The sequence below is a fragment of the Citrus clementina genome, unplaced genomic scaffold (assembly GCF_000493195.1).
Source record: "Citrus clementina cultivar Clemenules unplaced genomic scaffold, Citrus_clementina_v1.0 scaffold_3, whole genome shotgun sequence".
In the NCBI taxonomy this organism is placed as follows: domain Eukaryota; kingdom Viridiplantae; phylum Streptophyta; class Magnoliopsida; order Sapindales; family Rutaceae; genus Citrus; species Citrus x clementina.
Window position 1 is genome coordinate 2,285,919 of NW_006262339.1, and position 23,160 is coordinate 2,309,078.

General features: G+C 34.3%; 4 protein-coding genes across 6 annotated transcripts; 2 read left to right on the plus strand and 2 right to left on the minus strand.

Moving 5' to 3' along the window:
- The first annotated feature begins 623 nt into the window (after nt 1-623).
- Nucleotides 624-2,937, plus strand: LOC112100222 (mitochondrial outer membrane protein porin of 36 kDa-like). Its single transcript, XM_024188977.1, has 6 exons — nt 624-672; nt 772-858; nt 1,089-1,150; nt 1,265-1,321; nt 2,035-2,237; nt 2,688-2,937. The coding sequence occupies exons 1-6, from the start codon at nt 624-626 to the stop codon at nt 2,935-2,937; spliced, it is 708 nt and encodes a 235-aa protein (XP_024044745.1).
- Nucleotides 2,938-3,140: 203 nt separating this feature from the next.
- On the minus strand, nt 3,141-5,522 carry LOC18047768 (hypersensitive-induced response protein 1). Of its 2 annotated transcripts, none has more exons than XM_024189057.1 (6): nt 5,501-5,522; nt 4,425-4,625; nt 4,205-4,325; nt 4,025-4,116; nt 3,819-3,915; nt 3,141-3,739 (listed from the first exon to the last, which is right to left on the minus strand). In XM_024189057.1, exons 2-6 carry the CDS (start codon nt 4,611-4,613, stop codon nt 3,381-3,383), a joined length of 858 nt encoding a protein of 285 aa, XP_024044825.1. In that variant the 5' UTR covers nt 4,614-4,625; nt 5,501-5,522; the 3' UTR covers nt 3,141-3,380. The 2 variants fall into 2 exon arrangements, with proteins under 2 accessions (XP_024044825.1, XP_006439653.1); XM_006439590.2 differs by lacking the exon at nt 5,501-5,522 and adding an exon at nt 4,731-4,818.
- Nucleotides 5,523-6,443: 921 nt separating this feature from the next.
- LOC18047769 lies at nt 6,444-7,467 on the plus strand. Its single transcript, XM_006439591.2, has 2 exons — nt 6,444-6,721; nt 6,960-7,467. The coding sequence occupies exons 1-2, from the start codon at nt 6,575-6,577 to the stop codon at nt 7,401-7,403; spliced, it is 591 nt and encodes a 196-aa protein (XP_006439654.1). The 5' UTR covers nt 6,444-6,574; the 3' UTR covers nt 7,404-7,467.
- A 790-nt stretch (nt 7,468-8,257) lies between these two features.
- Nucleotides 8,258-11,892, minus strand: LOC18047770 (protein NRT1/ PTR FAMILY 4.6). 2 transcript variants are annotated; one of them, XM_024186933.1, is made up of 5 exons: nt 11,805-11,892; nt 11,615-11,720; nt 11,182-11,399; nt 9,519-9,959; nt 8,258-9,415 (listed from the first exon to the last, which is right to left on the minus strand). In XM_024186933.1, the coding sequence occupies exons 1-5, from the start codon at nt 11,805-11,807 to the stop codon at nt 8,450-8,452; spliced, it is 1,734 nt and encodes a 577-aa protein (XP_024042701.1). In that variant the 5' UTR covers nt 11,808-11,892; the 3' UTR covers nt 8,258-8,449. The 2 variants fall into 2 exon arrangements, with proteins under 2 accessions (XP_024042701.1, XP_024042702.1); XM_024186934.1 differs by lacking the exons at nt 11,182-11,399; nt 11,615-11,720; nt 11,805-11,892 and adding an exon at nt 10,096-10,322.
- Between the last annotated feature and the right edge of the window lie 11,268 nt (nt 11,893-23,160).

Genomic DNA, 23,160 nt, shown 5'->3' on the forward strand with positions numbered 1-23,160 from the left:
AAATCATACAAGTTTTCTCGTAAACACCTTGTGCTAACTTAAGTATCGGAGGGTTTACGCCGGCAAAACCACCGACGTCTCTGATCTGTTTCTGTGAACGCAGGGTTAGAGAGAAGAAAAAAGGTGATTTCAACCCAAGGAGCTTGAACAATTGCTGAAGCAGGCAAAGGGCAACATCTTCTTCATTGATCATATAAGCGTTGGTGGAACGATCTGGTCGGGCAAAGGGCGATCAGATTTCAGCATCAACATGTTCAATATTCTTCGTTTCCAATTGTGAATGTTGATATATGCGGCAGCCCACAGAGGAGCCAAGTGTAGTGTCTTCGGCTCTCTATTACTTTTTCAGCGGAGAAACCCATTTCACATCTTGTTGGACATGTCTGTTATTTTTTACGTTTCATTTTCGGTCTGTGATCTAATGTCTTGAAACTTCTGTCAGCAAAGCTTAAAATACATCCATGGATGCTTGGAAATTTTGCTTTATAATTTATACACAAGTACCTCATCAGGAAGCTTCCTTTTCAGCCCTTTATATCCTTGCCTAATAAATTTATTTTCACCCAATCCACAATATGTTGATAGAAAAGTTTTGAACATTGTTTATAAGTTTAAACTTCAAAATGAGCAAGAGTCCCGGTTTATACATTGATATTGGCAAAATGGCCAGCTGTTAATATCCTTTTCTATTCTTTTATTGTCGTTATAACTTAAACAATTTGCACTCATATTAATTATTAGTCAATTAATATTTGCTTTTATCAACGTCAGATCTTCTCTACCAGGGTTATGGTCAGCAACCACCTAATCACTTTCGTAACGAATGTTTAAGCAGCAGCTTTGATATCTACTGTCGATGTAATTAGTCTGCATTTAATCTTTTATGATGACAATAAAGTTCCTCTTTCGGTGTCTCTTTTTCCTGTTTTAATATCCAATACACAATGCATTACCAATACTTAAATTCAGTAATGCAACAACTATATCAATTTATGCATATTAAGAAGCATTGGCTCATGGTCATAGCTCGACTATATCAATTTATAATGTGGACTTCTAATCGATTATAATGATCTGAACTTCCACGGGTGATGATGTTGTGCCTGGATTGAGTCCAGCTTTCAGGTCCATGGACCATGATTCTGTCAGTGTAAGAAAATTATCTCTACTTAACCCTATCGGAAATTTCAATGATTTTTTTATTAGTGTAATGTTACATGCATGTACAATGCTTCATTCTTAGAAGAATGGTGATTGTAATCAGGTGGAACTGCGATACATGCGCGACTACGCTGGGATTACTGCAGGCATAGGATTGAAGGTTGTTTAGAGAATGAAATAGGGTGACCAAGATAAAGGTGTTTGCTCATATATTATCGTGCTCTCCTCCAGAGTAAAAGCGAGCAAATAGTTGAGTAGATCATCTCGATCAGGATGCTATTGGTCACCTCGACCAGAATAATATGTGGTCACCACGAGCACATCACCTCGACCAGGATGTTATTGGTCACCTCGACCAGAATAATATGTGGTGACCTCGAACACATCACCTCGACCAGGATGTTATTGGTCACCTCGACCAAGAAGTTACCAGAAAGCACGATTCAGTCAAAACATTTTCTTCGAAATATTAGGGACCATATTCTTAGTGGGCTGAAAATTAGTTGTTTTCTTGAGAATCCTAGGGGAGAGGATAAAAACCGCTATAGTTTCTTATAAAAACCCTAAGAAGGGAGAGGAAATGGGGATTCTGCTAGCTCTCTCTCTCTCTCTAAGCAACTGAACCCATTGGACATTTTTCTCTCTCTACCACAGAGAAATTTCTCTTTCGCCTGTGATTTCTTTAAGATTGATTATTTTGAATTCTTTTCCTTTAAATTTACTTAAAAGCTTTTTGTTTAAAGCAATCATAATTAAGCCACATGAATTGTGGTATGGGTTTTTCCAAGTAAGACCCGAATCCCTGACTTGAGCGTCGGAGGGTTCTCGCCGGAAAAACTTCCGGCACCTCCTGACCGTTAGTTGTGTTCACAGGCTCACAGGTTATCTGCTCATGGATTGTCTGCTCATGGGTTATCTGCTCACGGATCGTTTGCTCATGGGTTATTTGCTCATGGATTGCCTGCTCATGAGTTCTCAGCTTATGGATCGTCTGCTCACGGGTTATCTGCTCATGGATTGCCTGCTAATGAGTTCTCTGCTCATGGATCGTCTGCTCATGGGTTATCTGCTCATGGGTACCTTCTTACCCTGAAAAGCAGGGGCATCTGCTCATGGGTTTTCTGCTCATAGAACATCTACTCATAGAAAATCTGCTCATGGTGCTAACTAATCATCAGCTTCCCACCAAACAAATTTAATGATGATGTAGGGATCTAAGATCTGACCAACTTATCCGGATTTCGGCATCAACAAAGGCAAACCACAATCCGGCTATAGGAGTAGGATTTGCACTTGACCCCATCATTAACTTTTTGGGTGTCATAGGAGATACTCTTCTCTCTATTGGGACCAATGTTGCCTTTGACGGATTAACAGGTACATTAAGCAATTAAAATGCCGGTTTGAGCATCAACACTGCCTTCCTTGATGCTTCCTTGACCTTTTAAGCAATATATTACAAGAATTGACTGGTTTGTTCCCAATTGTATTTATTGATTATCAACTAACCCTTTCCAATAATGCAGGAGTGAAAAACTTGAGATTTTAAGAGCTTCCTGCTATTTAGAACTGATCTCTCTGACTAGGACTGCCATTGCAGCGGAGTTAAAGCATAGTTTTTCTAAAAATGGCAGTATTTCCGACGCCATTCCAACCACCTTGATAGTTGGTATCCAGCATGAGCTGTTTCCTTCTACACTGGTGAAGGCCCGTATCAACACTGATGGCAAGGAGCTACTGTTGTCTAGAAATCTGTCTGGCAAAGAATGTCGTTAGCTTTCCATGTAGAGACTGATTTTAGGGCCACAAGCTTGATGCCTAAGATAATTATAGCTCTGAGGTCCAGTTCTTAATCAGAAGATTACTGAAAATATGTACAAATTATCTCACAACATTGATATGCACTACTTGATAAATGGGTGCTTTAACGTTGAAAATGTTAAGTGAATTGATGAGATAGTTTTTGCAAAAGCTGTTGAGGAATTATGATTACTATAACCACGCATAATTTGTGGGACAAAGAAGCGAAAGTAGTCGGCCAATTGACAGATCTTTCAACAACCACTGGAAAGTCTTAAGCTCGGTAAGTTTGTTGCAATAAAACAAATTAAGGACCACAATTTGCCAAGAATAAAACAGAGCACATGGAAACTTCGGAATAGATCAAAATGAAAACTTGTCTTGATACCAAAACTAGATAAGCCTTATCAATTAACGATTCACTGGTGTTGAGACGCCTGAAGAAGTCCATCACGGATCTGTGTCGCTACATCTCTAACGGCACCAGGTCCATGGGGAATAAAGACAGCAGATGATTTAGAAGCAGCTCCAATTTCCTTCATGGTGTCGAAGTATTGGGTGACCAGGACCATGTCCATCACATCCTTTGCCGTGGTTCCTGGAACGTTGATAGAAAAACCCAGCACACTGTCTCTCAAGCCATCCACAATTGCCTGTCGCTGCCGAGCAATACCAAGCCCTGACAGATATTTAGACTCAGCCTCGCCTTCAGCTCGTTTGATCTGTAAAATTTTCTCTGCCTCTGCCTTCTCGTTAGCTGCCACCCTCAGTCTTGCAGCTGAGGGAGTACAATAATAAGCAAGATAAGATTTGAAATGAAGTTTGATACTCATTTGAAGAGATGCTAGATACATTACCAGCATTAATTTCATTCATTGCCCGCTTGACATGCTCATCAGGTTCTATATCGACAATAAGTGTTTGAACAATCTCATAGCCATAAGCAGACATAGCCTGTTAGGAAAAATAACACAGCATAACAGGAATAATTTCCTATAACCTTCACAATAAACGGGATTAGCTTACAATACAACAAACATCTCTGCGCGACAATGTACATTACCTTTTCGAGCTCCTCCTCCACAGCTTTGGCAATTTCATTTTTTTGCTCAAATGCGTCATCTAGATTTAACTTTGGAATACCTGCCCTAATCACTGAACAATTTAACAGAAGATCATATATAGCATGTGAGTGATGCACTAAACATAAGTCTATAGTCTTAAACAAATATATATATTTTACCATCAAAGACATAGGCCTGAATTTGAGTCCTTGTGTTGCTGAGTTTATAGAAAGCATCATCTGCCTTATGTGCCAGGGCACGGTATTGAACAGATGCAACAACATTGACAAATACATTGTCCTGGTAAATCACCATAAATTACAATAAAATGAAATTGAAGAACATGATGACATGACCACCCAAGTAACTTGTACCGATAACGAGTAGTTATTAACAGACCTTAGTCTTGGTTTCACAACGAACATCTAACTGCTGCAGCCTGAGTGTAAGGTGACCAGCTAGCTGATGTCCAAGGATCCATGGGAGGAAATGGCATCCAGGTTCAAGGACATCCTCAAACTTGCCAAATCTCTCCTTAATAGCCACTGTTGATTGGTCAACTTGTACGCAACAGAACAGATTCCCCATCTTCTTTACACTCTAATATGATAAAAATAAAAATGTAAAAAAAAAATTAAAAAAATTAAATCACTTAGAAACCAAAATGAATTCATGGTAAAAAGCTATCAGGGAAAGAAAACTTACAAATCAATGCAGAAACAAAATGGTGAATGCAAATGCCGCTGTAGGAAGATATATAGTGATAGAAACAAACAACTAAATCAAGGGACTTAAATAGAAACAAAAGCTTGGCCTAGGAAACTTCTCCAAACTTTCTATGCGTTTTTTAGTTAAGTTAACAGCAAATTAAGGGAAGTCCTATTTCCTAGAAGATTTCACAATTTTCGGCCATAAATAGATATCAAAGTTAAATATGTGAACTGTAGCCACAAAGGACAGTGAAGACTCTAAGAAACTTTCCCATTTGAATGAACTTAATTGTATATTCAATTAAATGTACGACCATTTTGATGACGATTCTTGTTTGCATTAATGTGTCAAGAGTGATGATAAGCCTCAAAATTAACGAAAATAGCAGGATGTTGCGTGTGTGTCAAGATACAATCAAGGCAACAAGAAAGTGCCTGAAAAAAGTTAAAAGAGACTTGAGAATGTATAAATTGTGAAAAACTATTATTAGCCGTCTTAGCTAAGAAAAATAACAAACGGAATTCTTGCTTAATTCTGTTCTATCAACTTTTTTTCATTGCTAAAGTTACGAAGATCGAGAAATTACTGTGAGTTAATAATAGTTTTTTGTTGATAGAATACCGGAAAACTGAAGATGCCTATCATTTGTTTATTTACTTATTTCATGTCATTATAATAAAGAATGTTTTAATTGAAAGGAAAGCTTGACAGAAACCCACAATTGAAATAGAAATTGTAGGAGAAAGCAGAGGAAACTCCATCACCTTTTAATTCTTTGAAAGAGAGAGTCGGAATCTTGACTTTGAGGGTTAAGAAACGACTTAAATTTTAGGTGCCTATTTTTATAGTTTTATAAGTTTCCTGGAAATTCAGAGAAATAAATTCTACTAATCCAATATATGTCTAAAAAGATATACCCTACTGAGTAAATATGTGGTGGGTCAAGAAATAAACTAAGCATCCAAGAAAGGAAAAGTAGTTATTGCCTTTCTTGGGAGTATGGAATGTGGTCAAAGTCATCATCCTCTCTTTCATTCATTCGCCGTGAGATCGGTCCACCCGCTTTAGAGCTGGTGTTGGCCTGGTTCAATTGTGCTCTGCCGCATAGTGGGATTCACTTTTATTAAATCTTGAAACTTAAGACTTTAGGCTAGCTGATCTACTCATATTCACTAGGCTTAATCAAACTTCATTAAGCATAATGATGATGTATAAATACTAGAATTGGCATGGGGAGCAGCTGCGCGGTGGCAGCGCAGCTGCCCCAAACAGGTCCTAAGAATAAATTTAATTTTAATTGTAATTAGACAAATTGTTATTAAATTTAAAGTTACCAAACTTAATTACAATTTAAGTAAGTTCAACAACGATAATAAATATTAATATTTAATAAATGATAAATAATAACAACTCATGAATTACAATACTTACATGCCTACACATATCAATTTTTATCTCCCTTGTACTGCCCATATTATCAAAATTGCAACATTTTTTCGATATGTGGGTTTTTTGGGCTTAAATTTTACGGAACGGAAGTGTCAGTTTGAGGAGGTGGTTTTAGGGTCCTAAGAGTTAAAAACCCCACGTAATGGCAAGTCATCTGCTGGATGGGCCTTCGAATGGACTGGACTTGTGGAACAGAAAGATCAGAACTTTTTAAACATTTAAAGAAGCTTGGTCACAGATTTCCCAGATAGAGCAATCAACAATTCGATTGGTGGATGTTATAATATTATAGGACTTAAGATTACAGTGGAATCCGACGTGGCAGTTGGCATCACCAAGAAAATTTACGAAGTTTGCTTCTGATTCTGAATCATCATCATCAGACATCAATGACGGTCTCCGCACCAACTCCAGTTGCCCAGGTTCATACGATCGAGTGCAACAGCTTCCTCTCCTCAAAGCTAAAGCCTCGCTCTAACCGTCTGTTTCCCGCCAAAAATGTCTCAACAATAGTTGCCATGGCCTCCAGAAAGAAGGTAACTCGAAAATCTCAAGACTCTCTAAAAAAAATTTCATAATATTTTTTTCCGGCTGAGTCTGTATCAGTATGTGATAATCATACCAAAGTATCAAACACTCATAAATTTTCAATACTTTTTTTTTCCTTTTTCTTTCAGTGATTGAGTAAAAGATAAATAAATGGAAATGGGTTATGAATTACAGTTTTGTCAACTCCATTGAGTAATAAAAATAAAAAATTTGGAAAAATGACAGGTAAATAAATACGATGCTAACTGGGAGAAGCAATGGTTTGGGGCGGGAATATTCTGCGAAGGAAGCGAAGAAGTGGAAGTGGACATGTTCAAGAAACTGGAACAACGCAAAGTATTAAGCAACGTTGAAAAGGCGGGGCTCTTATCGAAAGCAGAGGAGCTAGGAGTCACTCTTTCATCCATTGAGAAGTTGGGTCTTTTTTCTAAAGCAGAGGAGTTGGGTTTGTTGAGTTTGTTGGAAAAGTTGGCCAGCGCTTCTCCCTCCACTCTTGCCTCCGCCTCGCTCCCCATATTTCTGGCCGCTGTGGCCGCTGTTGTGGTGATTCCGGACGATTCTGTAACCTTGGTAGTGGTCCAGGCTGTGCTTGCTGCTGCTCTTGGAGTTGGTGCTGCTGGTTTGTTTGTTGGCTCCGTTGTCTTGGGTGGCTTGCAAGAAGCCGATTGAATTTTTTTTTTCATTTCTTAGGTGATGGCAGGAATAAAATGGAATGTTTTGAAGGATAATTTAATATTGTGACTTACAATCTTACAAAAATTGTGAATTTGATAAGGTGAAGTGTGTGATTATTCCATTTAATTATATGATAAATGATGAAAAATATTAAAAACTTTTATACCATTTTGAAGATAGGTAACTTATGTATTTGATATAATGAACAGCGATCCTTCTTTCTTTTCAATTAATTAATTTTTTTTCCGACCCATCAGGTTACCATCTTCTTCGTTTTAGAAAATAACCGACCTTATAGATTATTAACTGTTATTTTCTCTCCTCGCTTTTCTGTTAGTCAAACAGAGCAATTTGTTTTTTGGGCTGTCGAAGTGGAACTTCTGCTCGGTTAGCTATGCTAGTAAATGATAAATGATAAATGTTTAATTTCATCATCTATGCTTGACTGCTATGAGTCTCTTAAGATTGATAATAGCATTATAAATCTTCATCCTGACTGGGTTTATGAGAGAACTAGAAATGTAATGATCATATATGTCTGCCTCCATTTCGACAAGACTATATTTTGCTCTCACAAATCAACTTTGTTTCAGGAACTAGAAAATTATGTGGATTCTGTGAAATCATTTCAAATTTCTTGATCATTTGTTTATCCGGTCTTATTAAACTATGTTCTGCTATGTGTGTTAGGTCATATTATCAGATGACGGTTGTATAATTTCTAGAATATAATTTTCAGGTGCTAGGTTTTAGAATCGGGAATGATTTCAGATAATTAATAACTGAAGGGATTCATTTTACTACTACTATGTGATGAAAACTTGAAGTTGAAATAACATAATGGGAATAATTGAGACAACATAACATAGAGCCTTAATAAGATAAGATAATCAAAAGAGTCTCGGACCCATTTCTTTTACCCTCAAACTGGCGAGGAAAAAAGACGGATTCACATTATAAAAGCTGACGAACTTGGTTCATCTGAACAATAAGCTACATTGTAACGCTATCTGTAACGTGACTGCTAAATTACTTTCATTTCAAGGTCCTGTTGAACTGTACTTGTAGCGGGCGGCCCAGAAGAGAAAATGCAAGAAGTTAAGGCCACCGAGTATGCACATCAACCAGTAGAACCTCTCAAGGTGATAGTGATTCAAGTTGCTGCCAAAAAGCCATGGTGTGTGCCGATAAGTACTGGTGATATTATTGACAATTGATACAAGCACTGTGCTGAAGTAGTATCCCATGGCCAGTGAGGCCCATGAAAGAGACGTGGCCAAAGACCTCATACTCAATGGGGCGTCTGTGAAGAAGAATTCCATCATGCCAGCTAAGGTGAATAGATCAGCAGATCCTAGGAACAAGTACTGCAAGGCCACCCAAAGGAAGGTGATGGGTAGAGGTTCAGAAGAATTAACTAGACCTGAATTGACTGCCACTCTCTTTCGCTTGATTTCTACCAGAGCTGCCACAGCCATGGCCACAATAGAGAGTATTAGTCCTGTCCCAATTCGTTGTAGATGAGTAATCCCCATTTCAGTTTTGGTTACTTTTCTTGCAAAGGGAATGATAACATGATTATAAACCGGTGCAAGAATCAAGATGAAGATGACAGGGAACACTGGGAGAGAAGCTGGCGGGACTTTTAATGAGCCAAGCTTGGTATTCATGGTTGCCGCTTGCTGGACCGAAAAGGTAGATAGCTGAGCAAGACAGCAGTTTAACATTATGGTAGACATGAAGATCGGGAAAATCTTAAAAACTATTTTGACCTCTTCTACTTCCTTTACTGTACATTGTACAATTGGGTAGGCAGGGTTGTTTCTCAATGCTCTATTGAGAAATTTGATATCTTCTGTTGGTTTCTGACTTGGCACCTTTTCTTTAACATTACTATTTCCCTCATCCCTGCTTTCATTTGAACAGGTTGGACTTGAGTGCACTTCCGTTACAGCATTGCTAGAATTCTTAGATTTGCAGGTATTAAAAATCGCTGCGGTTAGAACCTGTAGGACCGGAATGAGAGAGGGTTATTTAGCCGTTGTTCAATTTCCATGACACCAACTTTGCAAATTACAGTGCTTGATTGATAGGTTTTCTGAATTTTACCTTGACGATGGTGGTAATCGGACATCCAGTGGGAATTTTGTTCCTGTAAAAGGGAGAGCCAAGGAGAAATATTGGGATGGAGAGCAGAATTGTTGCAGTGGAAATCCCAAAACCCCATTGCCAGCCTTTGTTGTCTTCAATCCAGACCACGAAAGTGACGGCAATAAGAGCTCCACTAGATAGACAGAATACGTAGTAGTTGAAAAATGCTGATCTCTGCTTCCTTCCCAGTTGGGTTGTCTCATCATATTGCTCGGCTCCATGTGGAGCAAGTGAACCTTTTATTCCTCCAACCCCCAGAGCCACAAGATACAGACCTGCAAACAACATCACTGCTTTCCCGCCTTCAACTTCCCGGCATGAAGCGATACCATCCTCTAGAACACAGGTTGGTGGTTTCAATGAGCGTGTATGAGCTTGGACTGTTAGTAATAGCAGACCCTGTTGTTTAAAATCAGTTAAGACATGTAAAATTATATTTGAATTATGGAACAAAAAGAACAAAATAATCTAGTATCTTATTCTGTAAGTCTCCGGAATAGATTCACATTTGATCGGAGTGTGGCAGATCATTCACCATCAATTGGTCACAAACTCTGAAAACAGCGGCAGAAAGTTTGAATTCCACATGAATTTTTCGTCTTATAGCTCGAGCGATACTTCTCACATAGAACTTTCTAGTCACACGGTATCACCTAAGACTACTGACATTTGGAGAGCACTTTACTTCACATTTAGGAAATTTGTTTTCTTGCACCTACTTAACTTCGGAAAAGGGTAATGGCTGCGGACTGCAGAATCTGCGGGACCGAGCCCTGAGTATGATTGGACAATGCTTGTAAAATATGTGTGTGTATAAGTACGTACGCTCTTTTTAGAAAGTAGATTCGATGTTAAATTAATAATAAGTTATCATTTATTTTAATAAAGTAAGGATCAAATAAGAAGATTAAAAATATATATATATACTCTAATATAGCGTGTTTTTTCTTTTATTCTATTAATTTTTTTAATTTTATTTGGTTCTTATTTTATTAAAATGAGTAGAAAATTATAATAAGAGTATTCTGATTTTGTTAAAATAAAATGTCAGTAAAAAATAAAAAATATATATTTTAATATATTAATAGATAAAAAATAAAAATTTTCGATATTAGCTGGCTTTTCTACGTTCCTATCGGAGACAAAGCCATGTTCTTGAGACATTGATTTTAATTTATATCTAGAACTATTTGTGGGGCTGGATTTGTATGATATATATTGCTAATTAACACATGGAAGCCACATGATTAGCACATGCCCTGATGGATCCTAGTCATTGTATGGTTCGTTTTCTAGGATAGAGAACCCAAGAGATGCAATAGTGATGAGTCCTGCCCACTGGTCTTTGTCTTTCTCTTAAAAGAGACTCGACAGAATCAACAATTGGTGCATTCATGCAACTTGCACTGATGGTCGGTGGCGGCTACTATGAATTAATTATCAGATTCCCAGTCCTGACATTAATGTTGAGAAGACTCTAGATAACAATTGGTCATAACATATGCTAGCAGTATCTGTATGAGGCATGATAGTCGGATGAAAATAGACAACCCTAACTTATTAGTAAGAAATTAGCAAAAATACAAGAAGTTAAAAAGTTTGATCCTAACAAAAAACTTACCATGAATTCTATTGCCGCACTTATGACGTAGATGCGGTAGGTGGTGAAGAAAGCATCTGCTAAAAAGCCACCAAATAGAGCAAGGAGGAAGGCTGTGCCCATGAAATTGGTAACAATGTTTGCAGAGCTGGATGGTGAAAAATGCATGAACTTTGAAAGATACAGCACAAGGTTGCTTGCATTGGCCAGGTATGCTAGATTCTCCAGTACCTCCACAGCTTTTCGACAATATAGCAATTCTAATCAGTAAGCCTCATGATTCTAGTGCTTATTCATATCAACATGCAAATATATTATTTCTCTTAATATATAAATTCTTTTACAATAAAGTATGATTGTTTGACGGACGCAGCAGCTAAAGTTTTTACATTATGGTAAGCCCGTGACAAAACGGTGGAAAAGGTGCTTTAGTAAATAGGAAAAATATACCGACCCAAGACAAAACAAGCAGCAAGCATGCCACCATGACGGCCTCTCAGGGCAGGTTTATTCCTCCAGTCTACATAACCTTCCCATGTGTTTAGCTGGCATATCCCGTCCTACAAAATGACCCAAAGAGGTGATAAACCATGCCAAGATACGATTAAGGGAAGAGAAACAAGAGATAAAAGACAGAATCCCACCATTGTAATATCTAATTTTAGAACTTTTTGTTGAACTTCGAGTTATAGAGGACCTTATGAAGAATTTCCCGAACAACCTAGTTTGCTAGTAGTATGTGGAGTCTTATATACATAGACAATAGATTGAGAAATTGGGGGTCCAATAGGCTGTAGAGAAAGGTCTAGACTTATTGAAAATGACTATTCATTTTCCTTTTAATTTGCAAAGCTTGACATTTTGTACACATGAGAGAGAAAGGGAATACTTGGTCAGAATGAGACCTGAAACGGAAAGAGAGAATTAAAGTTAAACAAGGAAGCAATATACTACTATGATTAATGAGCTACATGTGACTTGAAATGGTAATGCTAATCATGAAAATAACTCTAATGAAATAATATAATTTTCTCTAAAGCTAAGTATACAGGTGTAAGAATGTGATTATCCTCCAAGATATTGGAACTTGGTGTTGGACGAATTCCAGGATAAACTGTGCAATATGTACTTGTCAATGTAGATGGATAGCACAAAATGAGATATAAATTAAACAAAGCCAAGTTAGTGGACTAGATTAAATCATATCATAATGGTATATTCTTGTGCTTGAAGATAGAAACTAAATCTTTTAGCTTTTTAGATATGCCCCATATCCATACGCGAATGTACAATCTGTCACCCTGGTAGTGGGAACACCACTGAGTGTTAAAGGCTATCTAATCCCCAGAGATCAATAATTTGTCTACTTACACCATCTTTGTATTATCCTAATATGGCCTTTCCTAACATATATAGAATGATGTATGTTTATTATTTTTATTTTTAATATATATACAATCCTAACATGAACCTGTAATTCTATTTATCCATTTCTTTAATGAAATCAAGCGCATCAGTAATTTTATCATTTGGCTCTATTCTATTCATCTGATCATCTTTCTTTCATGTTCTTGCTGCACAATGATATTGGACTGTATTGTTTCTTTATGGTTAAGTACCCATGCGGTAGACGAACTATTGTCTTCCGCCATTGTCCGGTAGAGTCGGTTGCCTTTGTGGGCCACCTGAAATTCCTTAATTCCCTTTTCAATCAAATATGTGAATATGACATTCCGGATAGGTTGTTGGTCCATGAGATCTCCAAATTGAGTGGCTAATATCCTAATTAAGGGGTCCTACTAAACAAGCATTTACTTCCATTTATTGTTACCCCGGGCCTGTATTAGTTTTACGCTTGTGCATGCAGAAATGATTAACATTTCGGTTCAAGAGAACTCTCATGAGAAGAAAGGATTAACATTTTATTACTGCAAAGCATAAACCAAAAAAGATTACTAAAGGAAAAAATAGCTGCAGGCCAATCACCAATGTTATGGCACTGTGGCACGGAAACCTTCTACATTCAAATAAGTAAACGCTAAAGTTCTAAACCAACAGCATGATGATTGGATAAATGGTGCAAGTGCATGGACCAGTTTAATTTTGTGCTTCTTTGCTCATACGGTGATACTATTGGAATAAATAATGGAATAATTAATCCCTTGGCTTTTCTGTTGCCAGCGGATCATATTCCGGAGAGCTTATTACCCCCACCGTATGATTTGAAAGTTGAGTTGAAAGTGATTTTGTTTTCAAAGCAGGTTATATTCTGATTCTTCCTTCTTCCTTCTTCCTTCTTGCAGATTGTAGGATCTCCGAGAAATTAATTAGTGACTTTTCATATAGAAGAATATTAGAATTTTTTCCGGAAGAAAATTCAATGAATATGTAAAAGTTACTTAGACATGCAGCTTCTATGATTGCATAACTGATATTCGTTCCAGTTTGACTAATGTTTATTTGCTGTGAAGTAAGTGGTAGCAATAACTCTAGCTTATGAAACGCCTTTTAGCATCCCACATGGACTAATTGGGAGCATTTGGTGATAGATTTCTATCCGTTCGCCGTCACACTTATTGATTGAGATTGCTGGGTTGCTGAGAGTTACCAAGTTAATGATTAATTATTTCTACACATCTTATAATTAAGATTTAAGAAGCATGCAGCTGCATGATCTTTGTGGCCCATAAAGTCAGCTCCTGGAAAACTGAATGATGCCCATCAAAACTTGAGATCGGCAAGTTAATGTGCTTGCCTGTAGGTCCATTGGTATGTGAAGTGAGAGATTACTAAAACAAGAAACTAATAATTCATCTCTAGACTGTTCAAGTCTCCTCACAAGGAAAACAAAAGGTCAAATAAATTAAAAAAAAACATGGTTTATATGTGGTTGTGTGTGTGTGTGGTGGAGTAAGGGTGGCCAACATCAAAGGCTAGGAAAAATTTGTCCCTCCTGCTACATTTTGAGAATGAGAATGAGAATGTGCTTTACCTGATGCAGAAGTATTTCAATTGAAGTTTTTGAACTTTTATATCGTCCTGGTTTCACGATTAAAACAGTTGGGAAATTTTCTGGGTATAGTAATAGTAGTGGTAATGCAGGCATATTTTAGGAAATTTACCTCACTTATATTTAGTGGATTACCATTTTTGACGAGGCAAGTATGAAAGTGATGCGCAACTTTCCAGCACTTGGGCGGTTGGGCCATTTAAGTCTTACCTTAGGCTTTTGAACCATCAAAGTCTTTTGTCTTAGCCCATTAAAATGCTGGGGACAGCTCATTGCACTCCAACATGTGTACCACGGGCTTCCTCTTTTTTGGGGGAAGTGGTAATAATTTTTAATACTATGTTACAACTTCATTACAATTATAATAGATAATGAAAGAAAAATACCTGGAGAAGGCTGCCCAAAAGATTTACCTTTAGGACCTTTCCAAACCAAAAAAAAAAAGAAGATGATTTATCTCAAGGCACCATTTGGTATTTTGTCAAAAATGGATATGAAATAAAAATTCTAATTATTAGGAAAAAGCTAATTGGTGTTGGTAAATAGGGGTGGGCAAATTCGGGTTCGAATCGATTTCAGATCAACTCAATTGAGTTTCGAGTTAATAGAGTTAGGAAAAATGTAACCCGAATTTAACCTGAACATGTAATCCAATTTGAAATCATTAATTTGTGTTTGTGTGTGCTTGGATTTCTTCACATTTTCGAGTCAGATCGGGTATCAGGATCATGATCCAATTTGGCCAACCTGATTGGGGTTAGGCTCTTCATCCGAAACCGATCCAAACCTAATTTTTTTGGATCGCATTGGGTGGTTGGATTGGTTCTCATTGGGTCATTTGCCCACCCTTAGTGGTAAACATCACTAACCATTAATTGAAAAATGAATTGTTAGCATTTTTAGAAGTACTTTTTATTAAAAATCATAAAATTAATTAGTTTTACTATCACAAGCAAACTACAAAGTGTTTGTTAAATATTTTGACAATTGAATTACAAAAAAGTCTTGAGCACTCTTAGAGCACTACAAATTTTTCATTCACTCATTACCACATATATGTTTCAACCAATCATAATTATATACATAAGTATTAAATGGATAAGAATAAATACTCTAAGAATATTATAGGGAGATTGCCAATTTTTCCCCTACAATAATCAACATATACCATTTTTCTCCCTGTTGTTTTTATTCCCCCTTGACGGCATAAGTTTACAATATTACCCTTATTTTCAACTACTCTTTTATTTTCATTTATTATAAATTAAATAATCACATGAATAGAAACTAAATAAAAAATGAAGCATTAAAAATAAGAAATATATGTTTTGATATGAGAAAAAAATTAATAATAAAATTTTTTTCTTGTACTTATTTATTTTGTGAAAATTTTCTTATAATAAATATATAAGAAAGTTATTATAAAATGATAAAAAACTTATTATAAGAAAATTTGAATGACAAATAAAAATTTATTATAAGATAAATAATAAAATAGTTTACCTATACTTTTTACATTTAATTTTAAAATATTACAAAATGTTTATTATAAGAAAATGTTCACAAAATAAATAATTACAAGAAAAAAATTTATTATTAATTTTTTTACTCATATCAAAACATATATTTCTTATTTTTAATACTTAATTTTTTATTTAGTTCTATTCATGTAATTTATTTAATTTAAAATAAATGTAAATAAAAGAGTAATTAAAAATAAGGGTAATATTGTAAACTTATGTTTATCAAGGAGATTTTTTGCCATTATAAAAACAGTAATGGGATAAATAGTATATGTTAATTACTGTAGGGGGAAAAGTGGCAATCCCCCAATATTATAATCTTCTCGTGAGTTACACAAAACCAAAATGATTGAGTTTAGTTCACCATTACAAAGATTGTTATGTTTTCCAGTTAAATTTGGAAAAGTAAAACCTGAAATGTGTAAGACACTTGTTCGTCCTCTAGACTAAACTCATCTGTGAGGTTAAGGCTTGATTCAACATATAAAGTGAGGTCATAAGGATTCTGCTCCTCTTCTCAATATTCTTGCGGGGGTCAGTTGCGGTTTTTTGTCAATTGGATTTTTTCTCATTTTCTTTAAAAATATAAAGGCCAATGTATATTCGTGTTGTTTTTATACCTTATCAGGGACTGACTTGTGGAACACGACAGTCTCAAAGACATAAGTGACAAGAAAGAAGCCCAATATATATAGACCCTGGACCATTCGCACCCATTTGAAACTTAAGTTTGGATTTTTTAGACTTAGACCATGGGCCACTTGTACGGCCTAGGTTGGGCAGAGTAGGAACCATAGTATAAGTAAACAAATCTTACGGCCACCAATTAAAAAGAAATTATCGTGGGTTACTGCATTTACTAAACGAAAATTGGAATGAGTTAGAATTAAAATGGATAGGGATTGAAATAGGTTGAAATTAGAATAGAGAATAGGAATAAAAACTAAGAGCATTTTCAAAAGTCTCTATAAATTTTATTCTTTAAATATTTATTTGCTTACTTATGTGGCAAATAGAAGGGTGAAAAAATATGATATTCTCTAAAAGATTTTTTAAATAAAAATAAGTTAATATTATTTTAATCAAATAATTATTTTTTTAAAGGAAAAGTTAATATAAATTAAAACACTTCTGTCTTTTTCTTCAGTAAAAAGTAATAAAATATAAACTGAAGAGGGAGAAAGCAACTCTCTAAATTGGAAGAGAGAGAATCATTTTTTATTTAAAGAATTTTAATTGGAGTGTTTTTTAGAGCTTTAAATATTGATGTGGCTCTTCAAATAAATAATAAAATCGTATTTAAGGAGTCTTTTAGTGATGCTCTAAGTTGTTTACTTGAACTGAAAAAATCAGAAGCAAAATGAATTGAATTATCATTAATGTGTTTACTTTATCTTGAAATCAGAATCGTAATAAGTTACATTGTAATAAATTATTAAAAAGTACTTAATGAACTACTGTCATAATTATTATTTTTTATATTAATTATAGTGATTATTTATTCAAAAATTATTATTATTGTTATTATTATTATTATATCAATATATTAATTAATAATATTATTAATAAATTGATTATAATAATTATATTAACAATTATTATAATAATATATTAATTAATCATAATAAATTTTTTGAATTAAGGACAAAATAGGTTTTTTGATTTTGTTGGGGGGGGGGGGGGGGGGGGGAGCAAAATAGTCATTCATGGAAATGAGAGACTCATTCCCACCTCCCCTTAGAAATCAATCTCTCATTCTCATTTCCAAATAAGGGTGGGCCTCACGATTTCGGTTTTGATTCTCAACTCTATTTTGCGAAATAAACGTTGTCAATGATTTCAACTCTGGATTTCGATTCCCCAATTCAGAAAATAAACATACCATAAGTTACAAAGTACCGATGATAGTCTCTATGTTGTTAATATATATAAGTTTTCTTCTTTTACATAATGCGAAGACTTGGGTGTTTGAGTCAATTTGATAATGCTATGCTTTAGAAACAATCAGTTGTAAAGATAATCAATTAAACGTTTGATAAAATTTAGTTTTAAAAGTACCGTTAGTTTTAAAAATAATAGTATGTGTTCAATAAAATCTTGTTGTTAAACTGTTGTAAGAATGTAAATAATTGAATTTGGCATGATGATAAATAAAATTTATTTACACAATTAGAAACATGTATATATGAATTTTTTTTATTATGTACATATAATAATTGCTAATAGAAATAATTTTTTTTATTATTAATTTTTTTATCTCAGCATAGTTGGAATAATAATAATAATAATATAAAATTAATAATATAAAATATTTATTTTTATTAGCAATAATAATAATAATATCTTTAAAGTTAATTATTTTAGTTCTCAATTAATGAGGATAATTTTAGACTCTTTTAATGTATACGAGGATATATATAGAATTGTACTAAATATAAAATTGATTTTCAAAATCAGATTTTGAAAAACTACTCATTTCTTACTTTTGAAAATCTAATTTTCTAATGTATCGAACATTAAAACTAACTTTTAAGTTTTTAAAATCACTTTTGATCAAGCAATCCCAAATAATGTTGGAATCTTATGGTTAGTCAAACTTATTTGGGAAACAATATAATTATCCTTATTGTATTTATATATTTTAGTGGGATTCTTTCCTAAAGAGTTTAGGTATCTATTTTGTAAATTATTTTTTAATGTGGGATTAAAAGTGGCATTCATAGGAATTATATTGGAAACAAATCAATATGTGAAGAGCAAGACAGTTTAGAGGTTGTTTGTTAAATATCTGAAGTCTGAAATTTTATTAATTTCATATATTTTCTAAAATATGCCTATTTGTTTTTTGGAACTTATGTCTGATTTTCAGACATTTACATCTGAATAGAAAAATAAACTTTTGTGACTTATATCTGATGGAAAAAGGTCTGAACGACAAGTAAATATTATATTCCAAAAATATCTCTGTAAAATAACTTATTTCCTAAACTATAAAATCTAATTCTCTTTTTTTGTTTTAATTTAAAAGGACATAAATATCAAATAACAAAGTTTAAGATGTTTTATATTATAAAAACAAACAAGATGTCACTTATATTCAGATATTTAAAAAAGAAAAATAAATATGTCATTCAGATTTTCATATTTAGACTCATTCAGACTTTAAAAAAATTCAGACTTATTTAAATTTCAGATAAAAAAACAAACGCTACCTTAGAATAGGAAACCATTTGAAGACACTGGAAGCAAGGCAGATTTGAAATTTGGAAGGATGCACGCATATATCGGAAATTGCTTTAAACATGCACGGATGATTTACGTGCATTATTCATGCCTTATGAGTGGAGGACGGTTAATTGGATGCCTAAATTTGAGAAGTGTGGGTGCCTTATGGCAAGTCGGTTATTGGGCTTATTATTTATAAGGCATTCTGTGTGGCGTTTACAAGATGTTGCAGAATCGACATCTTACGAGATAGTGGCTTATTATTATTTACGAGAGAAAGCGGTCAAGAGCAGTATGTGCAGCCTTCTTTATTTCAGAGGAAGCAGAATAACGACAGTTCATTTGTAGCTTTTAGTGTAGCTTTTCGTTGATATTTCATGTTTAGCTTTTCATCATAGCTTTGTCACCCTAAATCACCCAAACGCATCCTTAGTTAATTAACTCTTCAAGATCAACTAAAGGATTTCACATTGAGGTTGGAGATAAGAAAGTGGTGTTCACTAAGTTAATTCAACTAAGTAGATTCAACCAAATAGTAGTAAAAGTAAGAGAGAGTTTGAAATTGTTTAAAGTTCCAATAAGTTGTAATCTTTGGATACTTAGAGAATGCTTATTCTCTGTGCATGACAATCGCTTATTCTCTGGTCATGACCTCATAGACTTACGATTGTTATCTGAACCATAAAAAAAATCCTCTGCATGCTTTACTTTTTGCAATTTATTATTTGTAGCAAATTAAAAAATTTTGGTCAGGATGAACAATAATATGATCAATGTTATGAATAATGATTGTAATCAGTGACTCAAGATAGTAATTGTGAGTAGTATTTTCTCAAAATTAATTTAGTTTAATTAATTTAGATGTTTAATAATTAGCCTACATCTATAAAATAGATATAAAACTTCCTTACACATAAAACTCCAAAACTTAATCCAATGTTCACTGTTTGGGGTATAGAAATATAGTCATTAGATATCGATGTTGTGAAGGTAATATTAAACATTGAGGAGAAATTTAGCTAGTCACATGTGCAAGCGCGACCACTACTCTGTGAGGAGACCAGAATTGGGTCGTTCGATCCTGAGGCCTTGGTTTAGTACTCGGATTGTTGAACTCCACTTAGGAGTTCGTTTGTAACGTCTAAGCACGTCTCGCCACAACATTTAAGCATGATCGGACGTTATAACTGCAACTCAATAACTATACAGAAACAAATACATTAACTCTTAATTTAAGTGGTGCATTCAATTTGGTAACGGCCGTCCATTGAAGAACAAGCAATATTCACGGTTGTCTATAAGAACTCGGAAAGATCCTGAAAAAATGGACCTTTTTTTTGGGCTGATAGGAGATCTGATAAAAAGAAAACCCAGTAAAAAATACTTTAGATCACGAGTGGTGTGACATTACTATTCTTCAAAATACGGCACCCCCTAACAGTTTTCTATTGTTGCAGATAAAAAGAAGCATCATCGCGATTCTAATTCTAACAGAGTAGCAAGTGGCAGTTTCCCATCAAAATAAATTCAAGTGTCGATGAAGTAACTTGGTTGCCATCGTTAGCTCAACTAGATTTTGACATCAACATTCACTTTAATAATAATACCCATCCGCAGTAAGGTAAAAATGAGGCGGAGCTGATGGATAAGATTGGTGTTATTCGTTATTAAAAGATGAAGTTAACGGACATGAGTAGGTCGGTGTAAGCTGTATGGTCGTTTAAAAACTGTGCATAAACACCGATTGGGTGGTGCTTATGAGAGCCTTTTGGCGCTCAACCGATGATAAAGAATTAAGGTGCTAAATATGGCGATAACGACAATGACAATACTGATCAGCTCAACACATGCATCTTTCTAGCTAGTGTGGTCCATTAAATTTTGTTTCAATCGATTTTTACAAGCTACTTTATTCTGCACAAACAGTTCAATCTTTACAAATGCTTGAAAAGAGTTTCTGCACTTGAAGCTTTCAACTAACTATCATCGCTCATATACTTTATGCTACCCCAAACGAATGCAACAATTAAACCCACCTTCTATCTTTGTTGTTGGTGGGTGGTGGCAGCTGAAAGATGAATATATTAAATAAAGACGAAAAAAAAAAACCTTTATTTGCTGCTGTGTTCTGTGCGTGCGAATCAGTGACGGGATGGTATGCGATGGAGTAATGCTGCACTTTGACTATAAGCTTTTTAATTGTCAAAGGGATTGGCCAATCAGAATTAAAAGAAAACAATCAAGAACTTGAGTAACCATTGATAATATTTCTTGTCCTAATCATATTAAACAGGTGTTAATAGACTTGAGCGCTGAATCTTATTTAATTATGGGATTTATAAGTAATCATGGTGCCAAATCTTTTTCAAATGTTGACATTAATTGTAAAAATATCAATTTTCATGAAGATTAATAAATTAACGGGGCCAAAAACCTTAAAAGTATCATAAAAAAATTCTTCAAATATGATTTTATTATTTATTTAAAGAGTCACATCAATATTTAAAATTTTAAAAAATATTTCAATTAAGATTCTTCAAATAAGAAATAATTATATATCTTCAATTTTGTAGAGTTATTTTCTCACTCTTTAATTAATTTATTATTAGAGAGAGAGATAAATGTTTTAATTACCATTTTTTTGAAAAAAATTATTTAATTAAAATAATATTAACTTTTATTTGAAGAGCTTTTGGAGAATACCATATTTTTTCACTATTTTTTTGCTACATAAGTAAGTAAATAGATATTTAAATAGTAAAATTAATATAACATTTTGGAAATACTCTCAACTTTCTTTCATTTCTATTATCCTACAACATCTAACCTTTATATTTTCCTATTTGCAGATCAATTCATACAATAAATAAATCATCCTAGATTGGAGTTCAATTTACATAAACATATCACTGAAATTAAACTGAACTAAAGGATTTGTATAATCTTTTGGAGGGCATTAATTTATGGAAATAGCCAAAATGAGGGTCAATTTATAAAGTAGCTCGTTATTTTTTATACTTCGATAACAAAAACATATAAAAAAATAAGTAAATAATATGTTGTACTAGACATTCAATCGGTAAATCGAAAAATAGATCGTCTACTAGTAGTTCATAAGATAGGCTTTTGATGTATCGATTATTTGTCATTAGCTTACTAATTTTTTATCTAGGATGGCAGATTCTTTTAGGGATACTTGTAGTCAAAAATGTATTTTTGGCTACTAAAGATAAAAAAGGACAATTTTTATAAATCACCGACCCTAATTTAGGCTATGTTCATAATTTTCTCAAGATTTTGGGTGTGACTACCAGAAGTTTAATCTGAAAACCAAATTGCACGAATGACATGATAAATTGAAATGAATTTTGTTGATATAATAATAATCAGATGACGATTGGTGTTTGGAGAGAAAGCACAGATCCAAATCTAATGTACAGAGCATCCAAAGACAGCTAGTGCAAAAATTGAATAATATATATATTTATACATAAAGACGGATGTAGGACCCACGACACATTGACGTGGGCCAATGAAGTAAAGACGTGTAGGAAACCGAGGGCGTGTGAGTGGTGGAGACTTGACCTGGTCAAGTTAGTGGCGGAAGGCGGAAGCGGATGAGTCATGCTCAGTCCTGACTTGCTCTTAAATTTCGAGCTCCCCACCACCGCTAGAGACAGCGACTGATTGGACTTGTTTCTTTTGTTTTGCTCACCCCCTGCCTCGTTGTCATTTTCCAACATCATTTACTTTCTTCTATTTGCCAATTTACCCTGTTTATACCCTCTTTAGTGGATTGGGATAATCTCCCACAGCTACATGTGTGGAGTGGATTTTTAATTTAAGAATACGATTACGTGGGAGTTTATTTATGGTAGAGTAAGAATGTCGATCACATTCGTAAAGTAATAAATAATAAATAATTTATTATTTATTATTTATTATTTTACGTGCGTGGCTGAGTTCGTATTCCACCGTAAGTAAACTCTAACATAAACAAATCCTTAATTTAATAATGATATGATGCTAATTAAGTATTATATTCAAATTATATGTATGTGTTATGTTATATGTTATAGATATAATGTGCTTGTACCCCCTGCTGGTTAGAAAATCGAACGCAAGCATTGGATATTTGGACCCATTGCGTATTTATTAATATAGTGATTAACGGCTTTTAAATGACCCAGGAAATTGAGTTTTATAGGTTTGAAATCGATAGCTTAATCCCATTTTTAGTGA